Source organism: Pituophis catenifer, unplaced genomic scaffold (genome assembly GCF_029215685.1).
Source record: "Pituophis catenifer annectens isolate HBS135680 unplaced genomic scaffold, rPitCat1.0.hap2 SCAF_4, whole genome shotgun sequence".
In the NCBI taxonomy this organism is placed as follows: Eukaryota; Metazoa; Chordata; class Lepidosauria; order Squamata; family Colubridae; genus Pituophis; species Pituophis catenifer.
The window spans coordinates 51,690,698-51,715,255 of NW_027256884.1; the positions used below are offsets into that span (position 1 = coordinate 51,690,698).

The window sequence follows — 24,558 nt, forward strand, 5'->3', positions numbered from 1 at the left end:
TTCTGCCATGGCTTCGGAACCTTGCCGCCACTCCGTCCAAACATTTGGCAGGGAGCTGGAGGGCTGGAGGTTTGCCAGTTTGACTTGGAAAGTTGTGAGTCCTGACCGTCTCTCAGACTTCGATGCTATCTCAAAATAAATGAATTTCCAAACTGCCAATCTTTAAGGAAATTTTCTCTTTATTCGAGTACAGCAACCGGATCATGGCTCGTGTGGTCAGGACTGACCTTTGCCCTCCAATCCCTCCCTTTCCGATCCCCAATTCTCTGCTTCTCATTGGCTATCTTCCAAGTCACTCTCCTGACTCCTTTTCTTGTCAGTTCACAGGAATGTTTCCCCCCTCTTCATTTCCAAGGAGACCGAGCTTCAAAGGGATTTAGCAGGCAAAAGTTCAGGCTTTATCTCCCTTCTCTATGTCTCTATTTATTTGCTCAGAAAAACAACCACTGTAAAGGCAAATATAAACCAAGCAATTTAAATGTCAGATTTTATAACTTGCTTGAAATTATATTCTTTGAAGAAGGAACAGAGAAAATTAACCAGGGAAATTGATTCTGAGTGTATTCACCATTGGATCACATGCTCACAAGGCAAGAACAGGCAGTATCAAGGGATCCCCAAAATATCTTGTCAATTAACAGTGTTAGCTGACAAAAATAAAAAAAGTACCTATTACCTATGAATGTATTACTCCCTTAACATGCTTACTACTGACCTTTACCCAGTGGTGGGATTCACATAATTTAACAACTGGTTGTCTGCCCTAATGACCCTGCTGGGTAGGCGTGGCTGGGTGGTCATGTGACTGGGTAGGCGTGGCCAACTCAATATCACCAACAGCCGGAACAACCGTAAGCCTGGATGACCCTTAATCTATGGACAAGCTCAGTTATGGTTTACTTAAAGAATGAGTCAGCAACTTCAGGATTTGAAACATTACTAATCAAGCTGAAAGCTGAAAGCAGACGCAGAGAAACCCACTAAATTAATTAGCATTCTTTGCAGTAGTTGAGCCCTTCCTGGGAAAACTTTCAGCCAAACTGACTTTAATTTTCACTTTCCATGTCACTGGTAAAACAGACATCTGGAGCTAGAGACCCTCTTCGGAGAGAACCAGGATTTATTCTCTGTACAATGTTCTTAAATAGAGCCAAGTCGTGGCTCCTTAGACTGTTCTGGTGGAGAGGAAAGCAGGACTTCAACCAGGAGGAGCATTTGAAAGACAAATACCTGGGATACCTCAATACGTGGCTCCTCACAAGCCATCTGTGGAGTCTCCAGAGCAGTTTTAGAGTTATTTTAATTTTTTGTTTGAACTTACTTGACACCTTTCTGCTCGAGATATTAATTTCATTAATTTTACCTTGGGGAAGGTGCGTATGTGTGAGTGTGTCAGGATGGATTGGATGGAAGGAGTGGGTTTGGAGTGGCTGAATTTGGGGAGAATGAGGGAGCCAGGGGCAAGAAATGGAGCCCCCTCTGCTGAGTGTACAAACAGAAGCAGATGGGGGCTCAGATACGACCCCCGGCTCAGTATGAGTGGGGTGCCTTGCCTGCCGGAGAGGAGGGGGGCCGTGGAGGTGGGGGAGGGGATCTCTGGGGTATTAGAGAGCCGGAGCATTGTGATTATGACTGGGAGAGGTAGATATGGCGGGACCAAGGGGTAGGCCGCTCTCTGGGAACTAGGACTTGCTGTCTCAAAGCGATTACTTGTTCCAGCCCCTCTGGTTCTGGTTCACTGGGCTCGCCTCGTATACCTGGTGACTCGGGATGTCAGGGCCCTGGCCTCAGGCTGCTGCTGTTTAATGCCAGGTCTGTTGTCAACAAGGTCCCCCTCGTTTGGGACTTAATCCTGGAGGACTGACTTGGCATGCATAACTGAGACCTAGCTGGGCCAGGAGGGGTGTGTGCCCCTCTCAGAGATGTGCCTAGACGGGTTCCAGATATTGCATCAGCTGTGACTCCAGGGAAGGGCTGGAGGAGTGGCAGCTATTTTCCGGAAGGGTCTTTGCCCTTGCAGGATCCCTGCTCCTGAGATTGTTGGGTGTGAGTCTCTCCTCTTGAGGTTGGACTCAGGGGTTCAGTTGGGCTTGTTGCTGACGTACCTGCCTCCCAGCTGTGTTACAACAGCCCTGCCTGTGCTGCTAGAGGCGGTAGCTGGGCTGGCGGTGGAGTTCCCCAGGCTTATGGTACTGGGGGACTTTAATTTGCTGTCACTTGGCGAATCCTCAGATGCGGCTCAGGAGTTCATGGCTTCCATGACAACCATGAACCTGACCCAAATAGTTCAGGGTCCGACCCATAGGGGGTGACACACACTTGACCTGGTGTTTCTCTTGGGGCAGTGGAGATATGATCTGGAATTAAGGGGTATAGATGCTTCTCCCTTGTCGTGGTCAGATCATTTCCTGCTGAGGTTAGACTTCAGGATGCTACTCCTCCATCGCAGGGAGGCGGAGCCGATTAAGTGGTTCCGCCCCAGGCGCCTAATGGACCCTGAAGGGTTCCAGAAGGAGCTTGGGGAGATACCTGACTTCCTTGTCCACAGTCCGGCTGAGTCCCTGGCGGCTGCCTGGAATAGGGTGGCATCTGAGGCACTGGACTGGATTGCGTCTTTGCGACCTCTCCATATCGGTGGATCCAGGAAAGCTCCCTGGTTTACTGAGGAGCTCCGGGAGATGAAGCGCCAGAAGAGACATCTAGAGCGACGCTGGAGGACCAGTAACTCCGAATCTGACCGAACACTCTTAAGAGCCTTTATTAGGACTTATTTGGTGGCAATACGGGCGGCAAAATGTTCGCATTATTCTGCACTTATTGCATCTGCTGATTCGCGCCCAGCTGCCCTATTTAGGGTGACTCGCTCCCTCCTTAATGCAGGGGGAGTGGAGGAGTCCTTGCAGGGTAGAGCTGAGGAGTTTGTGCAGTTTCTGTCAGATAAAGTCGCTCAGATTCAGATGGACCTAGACTCTGATTGGGCAATTACGACCGAGATGACGGGGACAGGTCTTAGTCCTATTGTGTGGGATGAATTTGAGCCTGTGACCCCTGAGGAAGTGGACAAGGCTGTAGGAGCGATGAGTTCCTCCACTTGTTTGTTGGACCCGTGCCCCTCCTGGCTGGTTTTGGCCAGCAGGGAGGTGACACGAGGCTGGCTCCAGGCTTTAGTTAACGAGCCCTTAAGGGAAGGGGCCTTCCCACAACCATTAAAGGAAGCGGTTGTAAGGCCCCTCCTCAAGAAGCCTTCCCTGGATCCAGCAGAATTAAAGAACTTTCGTCCAGTCTCCAACCTACCTTTTATGGGAAAGGTTGTAGAGAAAGTGGTGGCACTTCAGCTCCTGCGGTCATTGGAGGAAACGGATTATCTAGACTCTTTTCAGTCTGGCTTCAGGCCTGGCTACATCACGGAAACTGCCTTGGTCACGCTGATGGATGATCTCTGGCGAGCCTGAGATGGGGGTCATTCCTCCATCTTGGTGCTACTTGACCTCTCAGTGGCTTTTGATACCATTGACCATGGTATCCTTCTGGGACGACTAAGGGAGTTGGGAGTGGGAGGCACCATGTTATGTTGGTTCTCCTCCTATCTCTCTGGTCAGTCACAGTCGGTGTTGGTAGGAGGACAGAGGTCGACCCCTAGGCCCCTTGTTTGTGGGGTGCCTTAGGGCTCGGTCCTCTCTACCCTCCTATTTAACATCTACATGAAGCCGCTGGGTGAGATCATCCGACGATATGGGGTGAGGTATCAGCAATACGCTGATGATACCCAGCTGTATATCTCTACCCCGCGTCAATTCAGTGAGGTGGTGGATGTGATGTGCCGGTGCCTGGAAGCCGTGAGGATCTGGATGGGAGTCAACAGGCTGAGACTTAACCCAGACAAGACCGAATGGCTGTGGGTATTGTCTCCTAAAGGCTATGTTGATTGTCCATCCTTGGTTCTGGGGGGGAGGAAATTGTCCCCCTCAGAACGGGCTCGCAATTTGGATGTCCTCCTAGACTCACAGCTAAGATTAGAGCAACATCTGTCAGCTGTGGCTAAGGGGACCTTTGCACAGGTTCGCCTGGTGCACCAATTGCAACCCTACTTGGATCAGAAGGCTCTCCTCACAGTCACTCATGCCCTTGTCACCTCACGGTTAGATTATTGCAACGCGCTCTACATGGGGCTACCCTTGAAAAGTGTTCGGAAACTACAGTTGGTCAAGAACGCAGCCGTGTGAGCTGTCGTGGGTGCACCTAGGTACACCCACATTACACCAATTCTCCATGAGCTGCACTGGCTCCCTATTGGTCTCCGGTCATAATTCAAGGTGTTGGTTATTACCTTTAAAGCCCTACATGGCTCAGGGCCAGGTTATCTTCGAGACTGCCTTCTACTGCATAGTTCCCAGCGACCGGTAAGATCCCGCAGAGTTGGTCTCCTCTGGGTCCCATCAGCTAAACAATGCTGGCTGGCAGGCCCACGGGGGAGGGCCTTCTCTGTGGCTGCCCCAGCTCTCTGGAACCAGTTACCCCCTGAGATCTGGACCATCCCCACCCTACTGGCCTTCCGAAAAGAAGACCTGGCTTTTCCGGCAGGCCTGGGGCCGTTGATCTCGCTGTTGCAATCTGGAGAGATCCGGCCATGAATAGTGTGAATGGGTTTTAATTGTTTTTAATGTTTTAATGTTTAATATTTTTATATATGGTTTTTAAATGTATTGTAAGCCGCCTCGGAGAAAGGCGGCACACAAGTTGAACAAACAAACAAACAAACCAACAAACAAACAAACAAACAAACCACTCATGTCAAGGGACACCTTGTCTTGTCCCTCTTGCCTGGTCTCCTGAGCTCTTCTAGTCTTTGTCCAGAAAGTGCCTGTTCTTGTGCTGTTATGATCAGTGATCAGTGCTGCCTTTTACACACACACACCCCAGAGCAGGGGTCTACAACTTTAACACTCGAAGAGCTATTTGGACCCGTTTCCCACAGAAAAGAAAACACCGGGAGCCACAAAACCCTTTTGACATCTAAAATGAAGATAACACTGAATATATCATTTTTTACCTTTATACTTATAGTCTATTTAACTCAGTACTATTTCTTCTGGGCCTTAGATGGAAAAAGAACTTTCCTATCTCTTGCTGGAGATGTCATGGGTTAATCTGGAAATTTCTGCGAGCAAAGTCTAATTTACTGCAATTGCATCTTTGGCTTAATTGTAATGATATATTCAATTAAATTTGAAGCCTTTTATATAATTGTTTGTTCCACTTCAGGAATAATTATGATTTCTTACTCATTTCTTTACTAGTAGTAGAAACAAAATAAGCAGCCATTAATGTCACCTAAAGTTGGAATCTATATTTGGATTCTGATGGATATTTATTGTTGTGTATGCTTTTGCAAAACAGTGGCTGGGAAGACTTGCCACAGATAAGTTTACAAAACACCTATTTCAAATAACATTTTTTGATTGTGTATTCTTACTTGCCCTCTTGTACTGTACTACTGCATTTTGGATTCAAATGCCAAAAAAAAAAAAAAAAAAATGGAGAGCACAGAGAAAGGAATGCTGCACATGTCTGCAATTCTTTAAGGCAGCTGCATTTTTCCCCTGGGATTATGCAACTTTATATCCCTGTCCACCATAGCAATGCACAGTCCTATGCTTATAATTTTTCTGCTTTTTCAAGACAGGTGGATGTACTCCTAAACAAAACACTGGCTGCAGATAGCTTTCTTTTTCACATTGCAGGAAAGTTCAGAAATGGCTCAGTGAGTTAACAACTGACTGGCTGATTCTGGACCAGTCATTCCCTCTCTCAGCCCAGCCTAACTCACAGGACTGTGTTGGGGAAAATAGGAGGAGAAGGGATATTCGGAATGTTTGCTGCTTTGAATTACTTATAAAAATAATGGTGGAATATAAATAAAGAAATAAATGATTTTTCTAGAGGATGGTGTTTTGCTTTGTGGCAAGCCAGCTTCCATTTTTTAAAAAGTTTAAACATATTTTGAAGAATATATAAATACAGATGGAGTAGATAAATTACCAAGCAACTAGCAAGGTATGTACAGGCATACATTGGCCCTCTGAGTGGTACAAATGGGGACCCCAGGCCTCAGATAATTGGTAGAGCATATAGAGATCCAGTAGTCATTAAATCACAATTCTGTGTCTTCTTTTTTAATACTGCAAATCCACCCTTCTCAGAGTACCCTTCCTGCAAATTCAGAGAACCTATCAAAATAGTTAACATGAACAGTTTATAGGAAAAGTTATCACATGAGCTAATTTAAATAACTGGAAAATACAGTACAAAGTAACAGTGTGGAAACAGGGTCCAATATTTTTATTTTCTTAAATCATTGTCGCCAAAAATAGTTGTTTTCAATTCTAAGGTACTTCTAAGGTACTGCCATTAAATATCCTTTGCTTTCAATCACCTAAAGTGAATACTTCCAAAAGTTTCCAAGAGCTTAATTCCAACACTCTATAGCCGTGATCGCGAACCTATGGCACATGTGCCAGAGGTGGCACACAGAGCCCTTTCTGTGGGCATGCGCGCTGTCACCAGCTGCTCTTTGCAGGCGCCGAAGTGCCAGAAAATGGCCTAAAAATGGCCCAGAAAACGGCTGGAAAAAAGCCTAAAAATGGCCAAAAAAAACCAGGCCTGAAAATAGCCTGAAAAATGGCCTGAAAAAATGGCCAAAAAACAGGCATGCACATACCAGCCAGCTTTCCAGTGCTCCAGCGCGTGCAAAGACCAGCTGGCCAGCGCGCATGCGAGTGCCAGAAACCCGAAGATTAGTTGGCTGGCGCACGTATGCGCACCGGCCAGCTGGTCTTCGGGTTCCCGGCACTCCGGCGCACGGACATGCACATAATTTCCAGTTTGGGCACTCGGTGCCGAAAAGGTTCGCCATCACTGCTCTATAGCATAGGTCCGCAAACTACGGCCTGTGGGCTGGATATGGCCCACCAACCCAATGTATCTGGCCCATGGAGTGATGGGGTTTAGCCCCGCCCCTTGCCCCTCTTCTCCCAGCTACTCCCTGCGTGACTGGCTTTTCCCGGCTGACGGGGGCCCTGGGGAGGAGGACCCTCACCTACCGTAAGGTTGCGCTGCTCACATCGCCCCTCCTCCAGCTGTCATCCTTATCTTCCACTGTCCAGCCACACTTCCCACTTCTGCTCATTTCAACAGTTCAATGCTCACCACACCGCTGCTGCCGCAATGGTAAGGCCAAAGGGTGTGGGTGGGCAGGGGAGGGCCACAGGCGGAGGGGTGTTGCCACTGGTGCAGCCACGTGTTCCCGGGCCTGAGCAGCTGCAGCCGGCTCCCCTTGTCCCAGAGAAGAATCAACTTCAGGACGTCTTTTCTATCAGCCACCCCCTTCTTCATATGGAATTGCCCAGCAGCTTCACACGGGATCACCAGCTTAGGCCAGGGTGACTTCAGGGAAGAGCCAGGGAGGATTCTGATGCTACCTGCTCCTTTGCCTTTCTAAGGAGGCCCAGCTCTTGGGCTGAGTCCCTTGCCTCCCACCCACCCAAAACAAGGAGAAGCAATGCCTTCCCTGGTTTGTTCTATTTGTTGATTGTAAGCTCCTTGGGGCTGAGAAGAATTGCTGCAAAACTGAGTTTCCTGAAGTAGACCACTAGACTCTTAAACAACTTAAAAAATGATCTAGTAAAACAAAAAGTCAATCAGAAGAGCAACATGCAAACAAAAGCAAATAAAATACCCAAAGGAGCAAAACAAATTAAAGTTTAATTTGTGTATATTGTTTCTTGGACTGCTAAATTGGCCAAGCCCACCTAGTCACATGATGTAGCCATGCCCATCTAGTCACATGCCCACCTAGCCACACCTACCCAGCTGGTCCGGCCCCCCAACAGTCTGAGGGACCGTGAATTAGCCCCGTTTAAAAAGTTTGACGACCCCTGCTCTATAGGGTCACTAGGAGTTGACATATAATCCATTCCAACACCACAAATGTACAGGGCTTTCTCCCCAAAAGTCCCTCCTATTATTTTCTAATCTATTGAAAAAAAAAATTTAATCTTCCCCTCCCCGCTCACCATTCTCCCACCCCCCTTTTCCACCCACCCCGGGCCCAAAACCCCCCAAAGTGACTGCCCTATCTGCCAGGATGTTGTAAGAGTTTGCCAGGCCAGTAGCCCCCGTGAAGGAAGCAGTTGAAGTGGCGTCCTCGGAGTCTTCCTGGGCCAGTAAGAACTCTTCAGCTCCAGCAACACCCTATGATACTTGCCGATAGCTTCCTTGCACTTCTTCTCCTTGTAGCACTGAGCTCTTTGGCTTTTGAAATCCAGCACTCTTGGATCAGCTGCCAAGGCTCGGCAGCCAGAGAAGTGGCGCTGGATTTCAAAGGCCAAGGAGCTCAGTTCTACAAGGAGAAGAAGTACCAGAAAGCCATTGGCAAGAGGCCTGGGTGGGGAGGGGATGAGGCACATTCAGCCGGCATCTGGAGGCAAGTGTGAAATGGCAGGAAACAGCAGGAAATGGCACAGGCGAGCAGTCTGCTTCCCGGGGAGAGAAGCAAGTGGAAAATGGTGTGGGTGAGCGGCCTGCCTCCTGGACAGCACGGGCAAGTGGCCTCCCGGGGAGAGAGGCAAGCAGGAAACGGCAGGAAATGGCGTGGGCAAGCAGCCTGCCTCCCGAACAGTGTGGGCAAGCAGCCTCCTGGGGAGAGGCAAGTGGGAAACAATGGGAAATGGAGCTGGTGAAGGAAAGACCACGCATGGCGGAGCGCACTTGGCGGCAGAAAAAGGCGTGGTGCGATGGGGCTACTTGGTTCGCCTCTGACAGAGCCACCAACTGCAATGCATAAATGGGAAATGGAACGGCCAGCATGAGGGAAGGAGGAGGAACAGGGAGAAGAGAGGGAAAGTGGCCTCCTCATTACCTCGCGCCGGCCGCTCCATTGCCCGTTTCACCATTGCAGGGCCACACTATGGAACTTTTCCCACCCACCACCACCCAGATGCCCTCGTTTCTCCCAAGCATTTCTTTGCCTACCTGATTTCCAGCTCCGTTGCATTTCTCACCATCATGTGCAGGGAAAGAAGTTTGTGGGACTAAAAAAAAAATTCACTCAATCAATTCCAACTTCGTGAGATAGTTTTCTTTCACGAGGTTGGAATTGATTGAACTTTTTTTTTAGTCTCACAAACTTTTGTTTCCCTGCACATGACGGTGAGAAACATGATGGAGCTGGAAATCAGGTAGGCAAAGAAATGCTTGGAGAATTTGGGGAAAGTAAGGGAATCTGGGCGGTGGTGGGTGGAGAAAACTCTTCTGCCCACAAAAATCTCGTCTTTGGGGACTTCCGGTGGCTCCGCCGGCGCCGAAAGATGCTCCTTGGTGAGCGCCAGCCCCGGGACTCTGTTAGAGCCGCTAGAACAGCGAAAATCAGCTGTCTAGCGGCTTGAAAACTTTCCCCCTGGGAGAAGGGGAGAAAGAGAGCTGACGGGTGTGGGTAGAGCTCCCCAAGAGCCCCAGATTTCTTTTTAAATCTGGGACTTAAAGGGTGAGAGCTCCCCGGGAAGCCCGTCATTGCTCCGGACCTGGGATGTTTCTGCTTTAAGCAGAACCAGACACCGCGACCACCCCAGCAACTCAATTAAAAAAAAAAAATTTTTTGGACTTGAAAGCTGGCAGAGCAAATACAGGAGAAACTAAAATTGCAAGTACTAAACTTTAACTCCGGAAAGCTTATCACTTCCCTCTGAATTTCTATGGAGAAAGATGGCGTTTGACTCTAACGGGGCATGAAGAAGTGAAAGTTAGATACAAAGTATTATGCTGTGTTGAAAGCCCCTGTTTAAAAGAAGAGGATTTTATCTTAAAGGAGAAGGATTTAATTTTTTTTTTTTTTTTTTTAAAAGACTTATACCACTTAAGGACTGGAATAATTGATTTAGTTGCTGGAAAAGTATAAAGTGAAAGTTTTATTGGGAGGGGGGGGGGAAAAAGAAAAAAATGGCTGGCTTTTTTGAAAGTGATGAAGGCTTACCACTATATACATCAGTAAATACACAAATTCTGACTGTGGATCTCTTTAAAGAAATTTTAGAATCATTTACCTCCGTGATAGTGGAAAGAATGGAAGGGTTTATCAAGAAGGATTTTACTCAAACTTGCAACAAAGATACAAGAGAAGATATTGTATCGGTATTTCAGATGCCAAATAATAGTGAGTTGTTGAATGAAGAGGTGGGAGAAACAATCCAGTTCAATGTGCCTTTGGAAAATGGAATGGACGTTTTTCAAATTAAGAAGGAAAGGCTGAGAGGTTTGAAGGAGTGTAACCAGGAAATACTGAGAGAGATTTCTCCAGAGGCTACGACACAGTTAACTGGAAAATTGTCACAACTTTTTCGTAAAAATGGACTCTCAATTGCAGTTAAAGAGGTGCATTTACTGAAAGGAACTACTTTGCGAAGAGTACAGCAATTTCAGCAAATTCAAGAACTTATAAAAATAAAAGAAGGCGGAGGAATAAGACTGAAGAAGAAGGTTCACAAAAAAGTCAGGAAAAAATGGAAATGGAAAAATTATAACCCTCCTTGTTGGGGAGGATAGTAATAGTGAAAATGAATGACTATACCTGTATTTAGGGATTGATTTGTTCTGAAAAGTTATATTAAGTAATGCTATGTTTGAATTGTTATGAGCCACTGACCAAACTTTCACTTTTGTCTTGAAGTATATTTCAAGGAATGCTTTGTTGAAGAATTTATATAAACTGATGGGTTAAAAGAAAAATATTGTAGATGTAAAAGTAGATGGACAGTGTAGATCATTTAATATAAATTTATGGGTTAGAAGTAGAATATTACTTAAACTTTTATACTTTGTTTTAAATTACATTAATGTTATATTGAAGAATGTTTTGTTGAAGAATATATATAAACGTGTGGGTTATGAGGAAAATATAAGTGGTGCAAGGGTTGAGGGAAGGTTTTTACAATATTTTTTATAGATATTAAATAGTGAAGAGGGTATTTGACTACATGTAGTGGATTTGTAGAGAATAAGATGAACAAGTTTATGTAAAGCTATTAAGTAAGGAATGTTTCCAGGAAGAATTAACATAAGTGTATGGGGTAAAAAGTAAAGATAAGGTTCTCATAATATATTTTATTTGAGATTGGTTAAAATATTTTGTTAATGTGTTAATATATGTAAGGATTGGAAATGTGATGGTTAATTGTAATTGGGCTAATGTGTAATACTGGAAGAAAGAAGACTTGCTTATTATTGAAGAATGGACAAGAACGAAGGTGGATTGATTACTTTCAAGCAATAATTGGTTTAATTAGTTAAATTTAGATTTGAACAAGGGGAGTTAAAGTGCAAGAGGGAGATAAATTTATAGATAGTTAGCCTATGTTATTTTTATGTTTGTTAAATGCTATACCCTGTATTGGCTCTGGGAAGTCCGGGGGGGGGGGGGGGGAAGGGTTGGGGTAGGAGGGGGGAGGAGGGAGGGGAAAATATGTGTAATTTTTTTAAAAAAAACTTTTTAATTAAAAAAAACCCTCGTCTTTGATGGTTGACACTGAAAGGCAAAGCAAGAGCTGCCTGGAAGAAGCCAGTCGGCCCAGGAGCAAGAATACCCTTTCTCCACCGCCCTACCTGCCACACTCCGAAATTGCATTGAAAAAGGAGGCAGGTGGCTAAGTAAGGGCCAGAAAGCCCTGCCATGCCTGGTGACGGGGAGGGGGGGGGGGGAGAGAAGAGACGGCAAGAGGAGCTCCATCTCACTCCATGTGCCACAATGAAAGGCAGCGGCAGCCTGGCTGCTTCTGTTCCTCACTGGTAAGGCAGGCAAGCAGGTGGGGTGTGGGGACTACGTGGGAAGAAGCAGCCTGGGCTGCGGGGACTGCATGGGAAGCTGCAGGAAAGGCAGGCAAGCAGGCTGGGCCATGGGGGCCACGGGAAAGGCAGGCAAGCAGGCTGGGCCATGGGGATTGCAGGGAAGGCTGCAGGGAAGGCAGGCAAGCAGGCTGGGCCACGGGGACGGCAGACAACCAGGCTGGGCCACAGGGCCACATGAGAGGCAGCTGGGCAAGAAGCAAAGGAAGGCTCAACAGGCAGAGATCAGCTGGGCCATGTGGTCAAGGCAAGTGAGGGAACTAGAGAGCAGCAGCAGCTATGCCATGGACATGACTCTAGACATCAGCCAAGGCGGGCGAGGCAAGATATAGAGTGAGTGGGAGGGGAGGGGAGGGGCAGAGTGGGGCCAGCCAGTGGTGTGATTAGCCAATTCTCCCAACTGCGCAAAATCTTAACAACCGGTTCAACCAAACCGGTCCGAACTGGCTGAATCCCACCTCTGCCTTTACCTACAGTCTTCTCCTCCTGCCTTGTCTGGAAGTTCTTTATCTATTTCCTTCATTAAGTTTTATTCCTTTTCACTATATTTATTATATGCAAATCGTCTATTGCCATCCACCGTCTCACTTCTGAAAAATACTCAGAATCCCTTCTTTTATTCCAGAGTAATAAGAAAGAGAAAGTAATCTTACCTGAACAATTCAAGCTGCGAGCAAGTTCTGTTGCCATCACTTGAATAATGAGCCCAATGCGGAGTCTGAGCATTTCTGCAAAGAGACTAGGTTGTGACCGGACATACATGGCCAGGTACACTATAATTTCCTGCCAGGGTTGGGGAAAAGAAGAATTGATTTTAGAGATCTCTATTACACACAGTACACAATGGCAGTAATAAAATAATTTCTTCAAAAAGATTAACAAGGTTTTTTTTCATATTACCTGTGTAAGGACTGCAATGCTGATATCCTGGCCACTGGCTTCATATATTAGTTTGGTCAGCCTTTCAGGAGGCAAAGGCCTACAGAAATTGAATTTAATTAAAGGCATAAGCAAAAATCTGTCAGTGACTCTATGGCTATTTTTCAAGAAGTCTTTTCAGTAGTTTAGCCTTATAAATTACTCTCCCAAATTATCAGACTATAATTTTTATTAGACTAGCGGGACAGGCTGTTTTGTTTGGTTTTAATCTTTTTTGTCCTCTAAATGACTTGTAAAAGAAAGCCTGCCTTTATGAAACCTAAGATTGGAGAAAAGTAAACTTGCAGAATGAGAATCTTTCCCAAATGTCTAACTTGTTTTGAATTCATAATTGTTCCTGATTACCAGGACAGTTTAATACATTTTAAACTGTAGAATGTATTGAAAAAAATCCTTGTTTTCTAGAACTTATTTTGTACTCAGTTACTTATAAATGGGGAAAAATGGTTCCATTCATTCAAGCTTTTCCTTGATCAACAAGTCACAACAGAGGTGTTGCTAATGAAAAGGACCATTTTTGCTATTACATATTTTAACAAACTGGTTAACATGACTCATGTTTCCCAATTAATACTTTTACTACTAAAATATTTTCTAAAAATCTTATCATAAAACTATCAAGAAGTATGAAAAATAAGACATTGGTTTAAGATAGAGAGGTTCACATACGCTGTAATTGTTTTTTCACGTGGCTCAGGTGGGAGGCCAACTGTAAGTTGTTTCTGGTGGGATAAAAGATCTGTACAGGCCTGACACACAACGAAGGAAAGAAGAAAGTTCAAGTTATTAAATATGTAGCAATTGCATTACACTTAAATTTTGAAAAATTGATTTAGTAATTCCATATCAATAATGTCAATGTGAAGACCAAATCCATATTTTTCTATATCTGAATCTAATATAAAAAATACAATAAGATTATCTCTCAATATTTTGTAGGGAGGTCCAGCAAAGGCAGCAACCAAGTGCAGTGTTTTTGTTCTTCATGCAGTTAGACCTACTGGAGGAGAATGCAGAGGAACATACTTACCTATTCCCTTGCAAGTGAGAAGCAAGCATTATAGAACCTGCTCTACTAATGTCAGCTTCTCAGATGATGTAGTATCTGGAAAATCAGTGTTCAAACATAGTTTGGGAGCTTACTTCTGGAATGATCTAAAAGGCAACTCAATATGCTAGGTCAATGGTTCTCAACCTGTGGGTCAGGACCCCTTTGGGGGTCGAATGACCCTTTCACAGGGGTCGCCTAAGACCATCGGAAAACACATATTTTCAATGGTTTTAGGAATAATTTTATTGTTGGGGGTCACCACAACATGAGGAACTGTATTAAAGGGTCGCAGCATTAGGAAGGTTGAGAACCATTGTGCTAGGTCATTATGGAGAAACTACATGGGCACCTATATTTTAAGGAAGTTATTTGAATTCATATGCAGCCAAATACCTGCACAGAACTTCTATCATATAGCATAAATCTTTTATTAATCCTCAAGGGGAAAACAACAAGAAGCTTAGGAAATTTTGAAAAGTGAGATTATCAAAGCCCAGTCTAGCACAATACCAATGAAGAAGAAAAATAACAGCTCTCAAAAGAAACCAGCATGGGGGCATAAAGAACTCTCTGACAAATTGAAAGACAAAAAGGACAAGTATAAAAAATGGAAAGAGGGGCACATAACTAAGGCAGAATATCAGCAAATAGCCTGAGCCTGCAAAGATGAAGTGAGGAAAACCAAGGCTCACAATGAACAAAGGCTTGTGACAAAAGTAAAAAATAACAACAAAAAAAAGCTTCTTCCAACATGTTAAAAAAAGGAAAAAGTCAAGGAAACAATTGGTTCATTGCTGGGAGAAAGTGGCAAGAAGGTGACAAGCAACAAGGAGAAAGCAGAACTACTTAACTCATTTTTTGCATCTGTCTTTACACAAAGGGAAAAAATAGTCCAACCTATCAAAAACAGTACCACAAAAAACAGATTAGGAACACAAGTTAAAATAGAGAAGAAAATGTTAAGTGAGCGTCTGTCTACCCTAGATGAGTTCAAATCACCAGGATTGGATGGATTACACCCCAAGGTTCTGAAGGAACTGGCAGATGAGATCTCCGAACCACTGAATTATATCTTTCAAAGGTCCCGGAGCACCGGGGAACTGCCAGAAGACTGGAAAAGATCTGATGTAGTTCCCATCTTCAAAAAAGGAAAAAAAAAATAGATCCAGGAAACTACAGACCTATCAGCCTGATCTCAATACCAGGGAAGATTCTGAAAAGATAATCAAGCAAATAATCAGCAAACACCTAGAAGCAAACCAAGTAATAACCAAAAGCCAACATGGGTCAAAAACAGATCATGCCAGACTAATCTTATTGGATTCTTTGACAAAGTGACAAAATTGGTGGACCGGAGGAATGCTGTCGATATAATTTATTCGGACTTCAGTAAGGCATTTGACAAAACAGACCATAACCTACTACCAGATAAAGTAGAAAAATGTGGGTTAGACAGCAACACCACCAGATGGATTCATAACTGGCTGACCAACCGCACTCAACGTGTAGTCCTCAATGGAACTGCATCTACATGGAAGGAAGTATGCAGTGGAGTACCCAAGGCTCTGTTTTAGGCCCAATACTCTTCAACATCTTCATCAATGATTTGGACGAGGGAAGAGATGGGGAACTCATCAAATTTGCAGATGACACCAAGCTGGCAGAAATAGCCAATACTCCAGAAGATAGGCTTAAGATACCGAAGGATCTTGACAGACTTGAACATTGGGCACTATCTAATAAAATGAAATTCAATGGTGAAAAAAGTAAGGTTCTACATTTAGGCAAGAAAAACAAAATGCAAAGGTACAGTATATGTGGTACCTTGCTCAATAGTAGTAACTATGGACTTCTGGTTGATGCCACGGCACCTTTCAGACACAGGAGAACTGGATTCCATTCCCTGTGCTGAATTCTTCCTGCTTGTGGGCTCCAGGAGGGAGCCAAAGCTGCCCTGTAGGGGTGGTGAAGAGGAGATTCGCAGCTCTCCTGTGACCCCAGGGCAGCAGTGAAATCTGGCCAGATCTATCTGGTTTTTGACCCTCTGGGCATGCACAGAAGGCTCTGTGCATGCACAGAAGAGGTACATACAAGCATAGCGAGCGTGCATGCATGCTCACATTCCCGAGCCGGTAGCGAAGGTAAGTGAATTTCACTGCTGCCCCAGGGTTTTTTCCCCTTTCCCTCTCAGTCACAGCAAGAAGAAGAGGCAGCCTAAAGATGGCTGCCACAAAGTTGGGATAACCAATGACCAACTAAGATGAGTGCTGGAGTGAAGTAGGCGAGCTGTGCTGGAACTGGGGGAGAGGATTTTTCTTTTGTTTTAAATTTAACCCCAAGAAACAATTCAGAACTATTTCCCCAGAACAATGTGTTAAAGTGGCACCCAAGCATTTTGAGGCATTTTGAGGAAATATCTAACTGGAAATGAAGGCACTGGAGAGTAAAATAATAGACTTTGGAATAAACAGAAAATTGGACTCTTAAAGTAGAATGACGTGTTACTGGAAAGGCATTTTAAAATGCTGAAATTATTTACTTACAAAACTTATTCTGCTTTTCTAACTGTTTTAAAACTAAAATAACGATTGATTAGTAAACTGAAATCTAAGTGCAGAGAGCCACCTGCTGACGAAAGGAAAAATTACAAGGAATTTGGGAATACCTATATGAAGGACAGTGACAATATCCATTGAATTATTTTTGCTACCCCATGACTCCCAGAGATTCAAACATGGAATTGAGGAAGCTATTTAATTAAAGAGACACTTGAGTGCTATACTAGAAGATTGAATCTGTAAAGGAGATAACCTCTGGGACTATTTAAATGGAATTGATTGTCTTCCTAAGGGACATAAAGAATTGGGACTAGTGTGCTCCTTGAAGGGTAACTTAAGGACTGAACAAATAGATCTTGGACTGCTGGATAAATGTTGATTTTTTTAAAAAAAACAAAAACAAAAACAAAAACAAAATGAGGACAAAATGAGAGGAATTCTGATGGAGATGGAGTTACTCTTTCAAAATACAAAAGACATCATGGAGAAAGGATTTAAGGAGACTATGGAACAAATGGAAAATATCATACAAGGGATGATGAGTAAAGACCAAGACACCGAGGAAAGGGAGGAGCCAACAGAAGAAATGAAGAAGGAGGGAGACAAATTAAACCAGGGGAAAAATAAACAAAGAGAGTTGGAACATATGTTTGAAAGGGAGATAGAGGCCTGGGTAGAAATAATAGAAACTACGCATTGGAAGAGGGTAGAGGGCAGTAGTGGGTCCCACTTACCTTCACTACCGGTTCAGAACTGTGAGCACGTGTGTGCGCTCGTGCATGGCGCTTCTGCGCATGCACAGAGTGTCTGTGATTGAAGTCCGGGCAGGTGGGTGGAAACTCCCACTGCTGCCACTACTGGTTCGCTTGAACCAGGGTGAACTGGTATAAATCCACCACTGGTAGAGGGGGAAGAAATATCTAGATTGAACATCCAAGAAACAGGCGAAGACAGAGTTAAAGATTTAAGAGAGGAATTTGGAAGGTAAGTAAAAAAAAAAGCATAGCAATTAAAGAATCGAAGCAGGCAAGAGACGATGGATAGATGAGTATTTTCTTCTTTTTACTGTTGGTTTGATTTGCTTTTCCTTTCCCCTCTCTTTTCTTAAAGAGTAGCAATTAAAATATTGAAGTGGACAAGAGATGATGGATTGATGATTTCTTTTTGTTGTTGTTGTTCTGATTTGCCTTCCCTTTTCTCTCTCTCTCTTCTCTTTCTTTTTAGGTAGGTGACATGATTAGTAGTTAGATAGGAAAGAAAGATAAAGTTGTTTAACAATGGGTGACATGATTAAAAGCTAGAATAAGTGATAGAAATAAGAGAACGGGGAATATTAGTGTATACATTTTTATACAACAAAATGAAAGTAATAACAAGAGAAAATGTGGAATGATTGAATAATGATAGATTGCAACCTAGTATAAATGTGCATTATTATTAGAAATACACATTGATAGAATGTAATAATTATGATTAACTTAATTATTTGCATTAGAATGTATGACACTCTGGTGCCACATTGTTCATGCATTGATTTGAGATATTTATAAAAAATAAAAAACTAAAAAAAAATAGTAGTAACTGTGAGAGGGATCTTGGAGTCCTAGTAGACAACCATTTAAATATGAGCCAGCAATGTGTAGCAGCTGCCAAAAAAGCCAACACAGTTCTGGGCTGCATAAATAGAGGGATAGAATCAAGATCACATGAAGTGTTAATACAATTTTATGATGCCTTGGTAAGGCCACACTTGGAATACTGAGTCCAGTTTTGATCACCACACTATAAAAAAGATGTTGAGACTCTAGAAAAGTGCAGAGAAGAGCAACAAAGAGAATTAGGGGACTGGAGGCTAAAACATATGAAGAATGGTTGCAGGATGTCTATCTTAATGAAAAGAAGGACTAGGGGAGACATAATAGCAGTGTTCCAATATCTCAGGGGCTGCCACAAAGAAGAGGGAGAAGCTATTCTCCAAAGCACCTGAGGGCAGGACAAGAAGCAATGGGTGGAAACTAATCAAGGAGAGAAGCAACTTAGAACTAAGGAGAAATTTCCTGACAGTTAGAACAATTAATCAGTGGAACAACTTGCCTCCAGAAGTTTTGAATGCTCCAACACTGGAAGTGTTTAAGAAGATATTGGATAACTATTTGTCTGAAGTAGTGTAAGGTTTCCTGCTTAAGCAGGGGATTGAACTAGAAGATCTCCAAGGTCCCTTCTGACTCTGCTATTCTATTCTATTCTATTCTATTCTATTCTATTCTATTCTATTCTATTCTATTCTATTCTATTCTATTCTATTCTATTCTATTCTATTCATAGTGCTGATATTATTTCTCTGGCTTAATGGGTATGGATGTATACTAATATTTAGATGAGTGAATAAATAAATAAATATAATAGTTACGAATTTATAAACCAGTCAAAACTAGTGGTGTACAAAAGTCACTTGCAGCCAATGTAAAATTACAACATCATACAGAAATTCAACATATAATTATGGTAAATACTATAAAGATTGTAATATTTCTGACACTACAAGCTCTATGGTACTTAAATTCCACATGCCTGCTAGAATAACCAAGTTTCATAAGTTTCTGGAAGGCCAGGAGAATAAGAGCTATTTTTATCCCAAGGACAAGTATTTCAGAGCAACCCCCCCCCCCCCCAAATAACTACTTTTGGCCATTTGAACAGGGATTCTCTGTAGAACTTGAGTGCATGCTACATGGGAAATCTTTTTTTTTTTTAATTGCTTTTCAAGGTTGAGAAAAACCGAAATGGAAACAATTTGTTTGATCCATACCTCAGCCAGGACTTCAACTTTCTTTTTCAATATGCCAGAAATATAGCGGATGAGCCCCCATTCTTGGTTTACACCTGCTTTGCTGTACAGTTCGTTGAGGAGGCAATGAACTGTGACTCCAGACTGGCCATAGAGTTGTGTTTCCCAATCAAGACCTCTTACAAAACAAAACATATCATGATGGTTATATGTCCCTATTAATTTTTTTAAAAGGAAAGTGGGATATTGTAAGTCATGGGAGTCCAACATTTTGGTTTGTGTGGGCCGCACTGAATGAAAAGGAATTGTCTTGGGTCACAAATAAAATATATAATATAGTTAAGGTATATAATACACATAATAATGTTAAAACTTTATGATCTTGTGAGGCTGCATTACTATCTGTCCAGGGCCACATGCAGTCCATAGGCCATGGGTTGGACATGCCTTCCATGGGCTGTATGTGTACCAGTCCTGGCTAAATTGCTAGAAATAAGTAAAAGTTCCAGTCTGAAATTCAACTCTCAAAACTACAACTTTTAATACAAATATATACATGAAAACTTGTATAAAATTAGTAATTATGTAAAAATGTATTTTTACATTTAAGTTCCCACAGTACTTTTGAAAGCCCCCAAAAGCAATTCTTGATTTAAGAACTTAAAAATTCAGTGAAGGTAACAGAATTACAGGTAGTCCTTGACTCAAATTGGTTCTGGGAAAATGGACACTAATCAACACGGTTGCTATGTGAAGAGAGAGAGAGAGGGAGGGAGAGGGAGAGAGGGAGAGAGAGAGAGAGAGAGTGGAAGGGAGAGAGATCACTGGTTGTTGCTTTGTTATTCAAATAACATTCTCTTGTACAGGTAGCCCTCAACTTAGAACAGTTCATTTAGTGATTGTTTTAAGTTACAATGGTACAGAAAAAAGTGACTTAGGACCATTTTCATACCTACAATCATTACAGGTCCTCATGGTCATGTGACTAAAATTCAGACTGTTAGTAACTGGCTCATATTTATAATGGTTGCAATGTCCTGGGACCATGATCACCTTTTGTGGCTTTTTGACAAGCAAAGTCAATGGGGAAGCCAAATTCACTTAGCAACTGTGTTACTAACTTCACAACTCCAATGATTCATTTAACAACTGTAGCAAGAAAGGTTGTAAAATGGAGCAAAATTCACTTAACAACTGTCTCACTTAGCAATAGAAATTTTGGCTCAATTGTGGTTGTTAAGACAAGGGCTACCTGTGCCTGATCCATTTCTCTTCCCCCTCTTTTTTTTTTTTTTTGCCTCACAAGGTGGAGATATTACTTAAACAAACTATATCTTCCTGAGGTTTTTTTTTTTTTCTGTATTGCACCATGTTCCTAAAAAGTGCTAAAAGCAAGTTAACAAGCTCACCCTGTGACCTTAATTAGTTGATTAGAATCTTCCCACCAGACCAAAGCATAGTTTCACACTTCTTGCTTTTGGTACTGTGAATGTACTTACTGGTCAAAAAATGTTTTTTATTACTATTTATCACCACTGTATCTGCAAACAGTTGCTATCCAAGGCAGTTGCTAAATAAGGACTATCTCTACTGTTTCAAAATTAAACAAGCACTTATGCATTTTCTTTAATGTTGCTCAAAAGACTTTCGCATGAAGAAGCATTTTTTTTCAGCTGAAAAAATGCTTTTAAAAGTAAAAAAAAAACCCTCTGATGATTGCGCGGCTCAGCTGGGATCGTCAGAGCCTTTTAGAAGCATTTTAGGTTGTAGAAAAATTGCTTTTAAAAGGCTCTGACGAACCCAGCTGAGTTGTCTGATCGTCAGAGGCTTTTTTTTTTCTTTTAAAAGCAAAAAAAAAAAAAAAAACCTTTTAAAAGAAAATAAAGGCCTCTGACAATCAGGCAACTCAGCGGGGATCATCAGAGCCTTTTAAAAGCATTTTTTAAACAACCTCTTCGGCTGAAGAGGTTGTAGAAAAAATGCTTTTAAAAGAAAAAAAAAAGTTGGCCACGCCCACCCAGTCACATTACCCATCACCACCAAGCCACACCCACAGAACCGGTAGTAACAAATTTTACATTTCAGCACTGCTTTGGGGAATGTGTAAGGGGGGAGGGCCATCTGTTTTGTCTCCGTTCTGAAGTCTCCTAAAAGATGCGCCTGGGAACAGTTCCTTATCTCCTTCCCAGGGCGGCTCTTTTCACAACATCTTCGCACCTGTGGATTGGCTCATTCAATATTGGACTGAGGGGTGGGATTTCTAACTCCTTTATCCTAATGGAATTGCCTAAGGGGAATTTAGATCCTGCTTTGCTTTTGTCTTGCAATCACTTTCTTTTCAATAAAAGGTTCCTTTTGAAATATTGAAGTTTCAAGAGTTTGTGCTTTCTTGAATGGAGAGAAGACCTTACATAAAGCAGGATCTGTAAAAGCAGCCAACCCAGAGAAATTTTCTCTACCGAGGGGACCTTGCAAATAATGGACGTTGCTTACCTGAACGTCCCTTTTGTCCTCGCTGCGAAGACACTCCTCAACATGGGTATAGCTCACTCCTATTTGCACGGCTGAGTGTCAATCATATCCCTCTGGAGCTGGACCCGCCCTCCTTCCTGCTCTTACGTAGTCTTTTCATGAGGACATCCTGACAGATACGAAGATACACCAGCAGATTGCAGGACGGGAACACAAAAGCTACAAAGGGAAACAAAAAACACCCCCACCAAGGCCAGGCCAGGCGAAGAGAAGGGAGGGACGGAGTGTCTTCGCAGCAAGGACAAAAGGATGTTCAGGTAAGCAACGTCCATTTTCCACCTCGCTGCTCAGACACTCCTCAACATGGGACATACCCAAGTTTACTAAGAAGAGGGAGGGAACAAAGCTGATGCCTGGCCTTGGGGAGAAATTACAGACTGCAAAACTCTTCTGTCAAAGGCAGCATCAGCAGAGGCAAACACATGTAAACGATAGTGACGTACAAAAGAAGAAAGAGAGGACCAAGTGGCCCCCCGGCAAAAATCATCTACAGATGCCTGGGTAGCCCAAGCCGCCGATGTTGCGGCACTGCGGGTAGAATGGGGCAGGATACCCCCCGGGACAGGAGCCCCCTGCAAGTCATATGCTCTAGAAATACAGGCTTTGAGCCATCTGCCTACAGTTGCTGAAGATACCTTCTGACCCAAGGAAGAGGGGAGGAAGGACACCAATAACGCCTCAGTCCTGCGGAAAGGGGCTGTCCCGTTTGAGATAGCGTTTCAACGCCCTACGCACATCTAAGGTATGCCAGCGTCTCTCAGTAGGAAGGCGAGGGTCCGGGCAGAAATTTGGCAAGATAATTTCTTGGGCCCGATGAAAGCGTGTGTTGACTTTGGGGACAAATGCTGGGTCCAAACGTAAAACCACACGGTCAGGATAGAAAATACAGAGATCACTTCGCATGGACAAGGCTGCAATTTCGGATACTCGGCGAACTGAAGTGATTGCTAACAAAAAGGCCATCTTCAAGGACAGGTGTCGCAGGCTGACCGAAGCTAGAGGTTCGAACAGTGGAGAAGTCAAAGCTTGTAATACTAATGTAAGGTCCCATGTAGGGTAGCGATGAATTGGAGGGGGCCGCAGGTTGGTGACCCCTTGGAGGAAAGAACATATTCTGGGATCCTGAGACAAAGGGACGTGGTTATCCCCAGTCAAAACAGTAGCCAGAGCAGCCACCTGATGGCGAAGGGTCGCAGGAGCTAGACCTTTAGAAAACCCCACATGCAGGAACCGCAGAATGTCCGGAACAGCCGCAGTCGTTGGGTCAACATGATGAACTCCACACCATCGCGTAAAGGCAGTCCAGGATGCGTTGTATATACGAACTGTGGACGGGCATCTGGCAGCTTGAATAATGGAAATGACCTCTTCAGATAAATGGTCTTTGAACAACCTTATCCGTTCAAATGCCACACGGCTAATTGGAGCCATCCTGGCTCCGGGTGGCGCACAGCACCCTGAATTAAGACGATTTTGTCGGGAGGAAACCACCAAGGTGGCTCTACGGACAAGTTCTTGAGGTCGGCGAACCACTCCCGATGAGGCCAATACGGCGCCACCAGCAAAAGATCCGCCCGTTCCAGAATTACCTTCCGAATCACCTTGGAGATGATAGGCAGGGGAGGAAGGCATAAAGGAGCCCCCGGGGCCATGGACTCCGAAGTGCGTCCAGGCCCTCCGCCGATGGAGATGGATAACGGGAAAAAAATCTCGGCAGCTGAGTGTTGTGAGCTGTCGCAAACAAGTCGACCACTGGCAGGCCGAACCTCCTTGACAGGTCCTGAAACAGGCAAGGGTCCAACTGCCACTCGGAGTGATCTAGCTGGTCTCTGCTGAGCCAATCCGCTTCCCAATTTACAGCCCCTGAGATGTGTTCGGCTCTTATCGATAGGAGGTGGAGCTCTGCCCACGATAGCAGCCTCTCTGCCTCCTGCATTAAAGTCCAAGAACGGGTCCCCCCCTGTTTGTTGATATGGGCCTTGGTGGCCACATTGTCCATTAGAATCAGAAGGTTTTGGCGATAGACAAGATGTCAGAAATGTAGAAGAGTGAACCTGATCGCTCGTAGCTCTAGCCAATTGATATTGTGAAGTTTTTCTGCAGGCGACCAGACGCCCTGGGCTAACTGAGAGTTGAGATGGGCCCCCCAGCCCAGCAGACTCGCGTCCGTGGTTAGCACCATCCGTTCCGGTTCCAGAAATGGAGAACCCCGGCTGAGAGCCGGAGACAGCCACCACCGAAGGGAAAGCCGAACCGGAGCCGGCACTGTCACTTTGAATAGGTATTCCGCTCGACCTTGTTTCTGGAAAGGAAGCAGGAACCACTGTAGGCGACGAAGGTGGAACCGCGCCCAAGGCACAATGGCTATGCACGATATTAGTTTTCCCAGAAGCTGGGAAAGTATCAGTAGCATTACAGTCCTTGTCAAGAGAATTTGAGAGACCAGTTGCTGAATGCTGGACTGTCTGTCGGGAGATAGGAAGACCACACACTGATCCGAATCTATCATTGCTCCAGGATGCAGGATACGGGTCGTGGGAGACAGATGACTTTTGGCGAAGTTCAGGGTGAACCCGTGGACCTGAAGAGTCCGCACGACCAACTCCCGGTCTTGAATCGCCCGTTCCGGTGACGATGACAGAATCAATATGTCGTCGAGGTAGCAGACCAGACGAACAGGAACCTCCCTGAGTGACGCCGCGACTGCTGCCAGAAGTTTTGTAAAAGTCCGTGAGGCGGAAGAGAGGCCGAACGGCATCGCCCGATATTGAAAATGGTGGTCCCCGAACGCAAACCGG

At 44.1% G+C, this 24,558-nt stretch overlaps 1 protein-coding gene across 9 annotated transcripts in view; it reads right to left on the reverse strand.

Moving 5' to 3' along the window:
* The window catches only part of PHKA2 (phosphorylase kinase regulatory subunit alpha 2), a 311,493-nt gene that overhangs the window by 121,544 nt on the left and 165,391 nt on the right, over positions 1 to 24,558 (reverse strand). For all 9 annotated transcript variants that reach the window (XR_011600403.1, XR_011600402.1, XM_070943836.1 and 6 more), the window contains exons 23-26: positions 19,250 to 19,406; positions 13,501 to 13,580; positions 12,793 to 12,871; positions 12,546 to 12,675 (exon numbers count right to left, since the gene is read on the reverse strand). Coding sequence is in view for 7 of the 9 variants with exons in the window: in XM_070943836.1 (XP_070799937.1) it covers positions 12,546 to 12,675; positions 12,793 to 12,871; positions 13,501 to 13,580; positions 19,250 to 19,406 (446 nt within the window). In the remaining 2 variants the exon portion in view is untranslated. The remainder of the gene's footprint in view (positions 1 to 12,545; positions 12,676 to 12,792; positions 12,872 to 13,500; positions 13,581 to 19,249; positions 19,407 to 24,558) is intronic.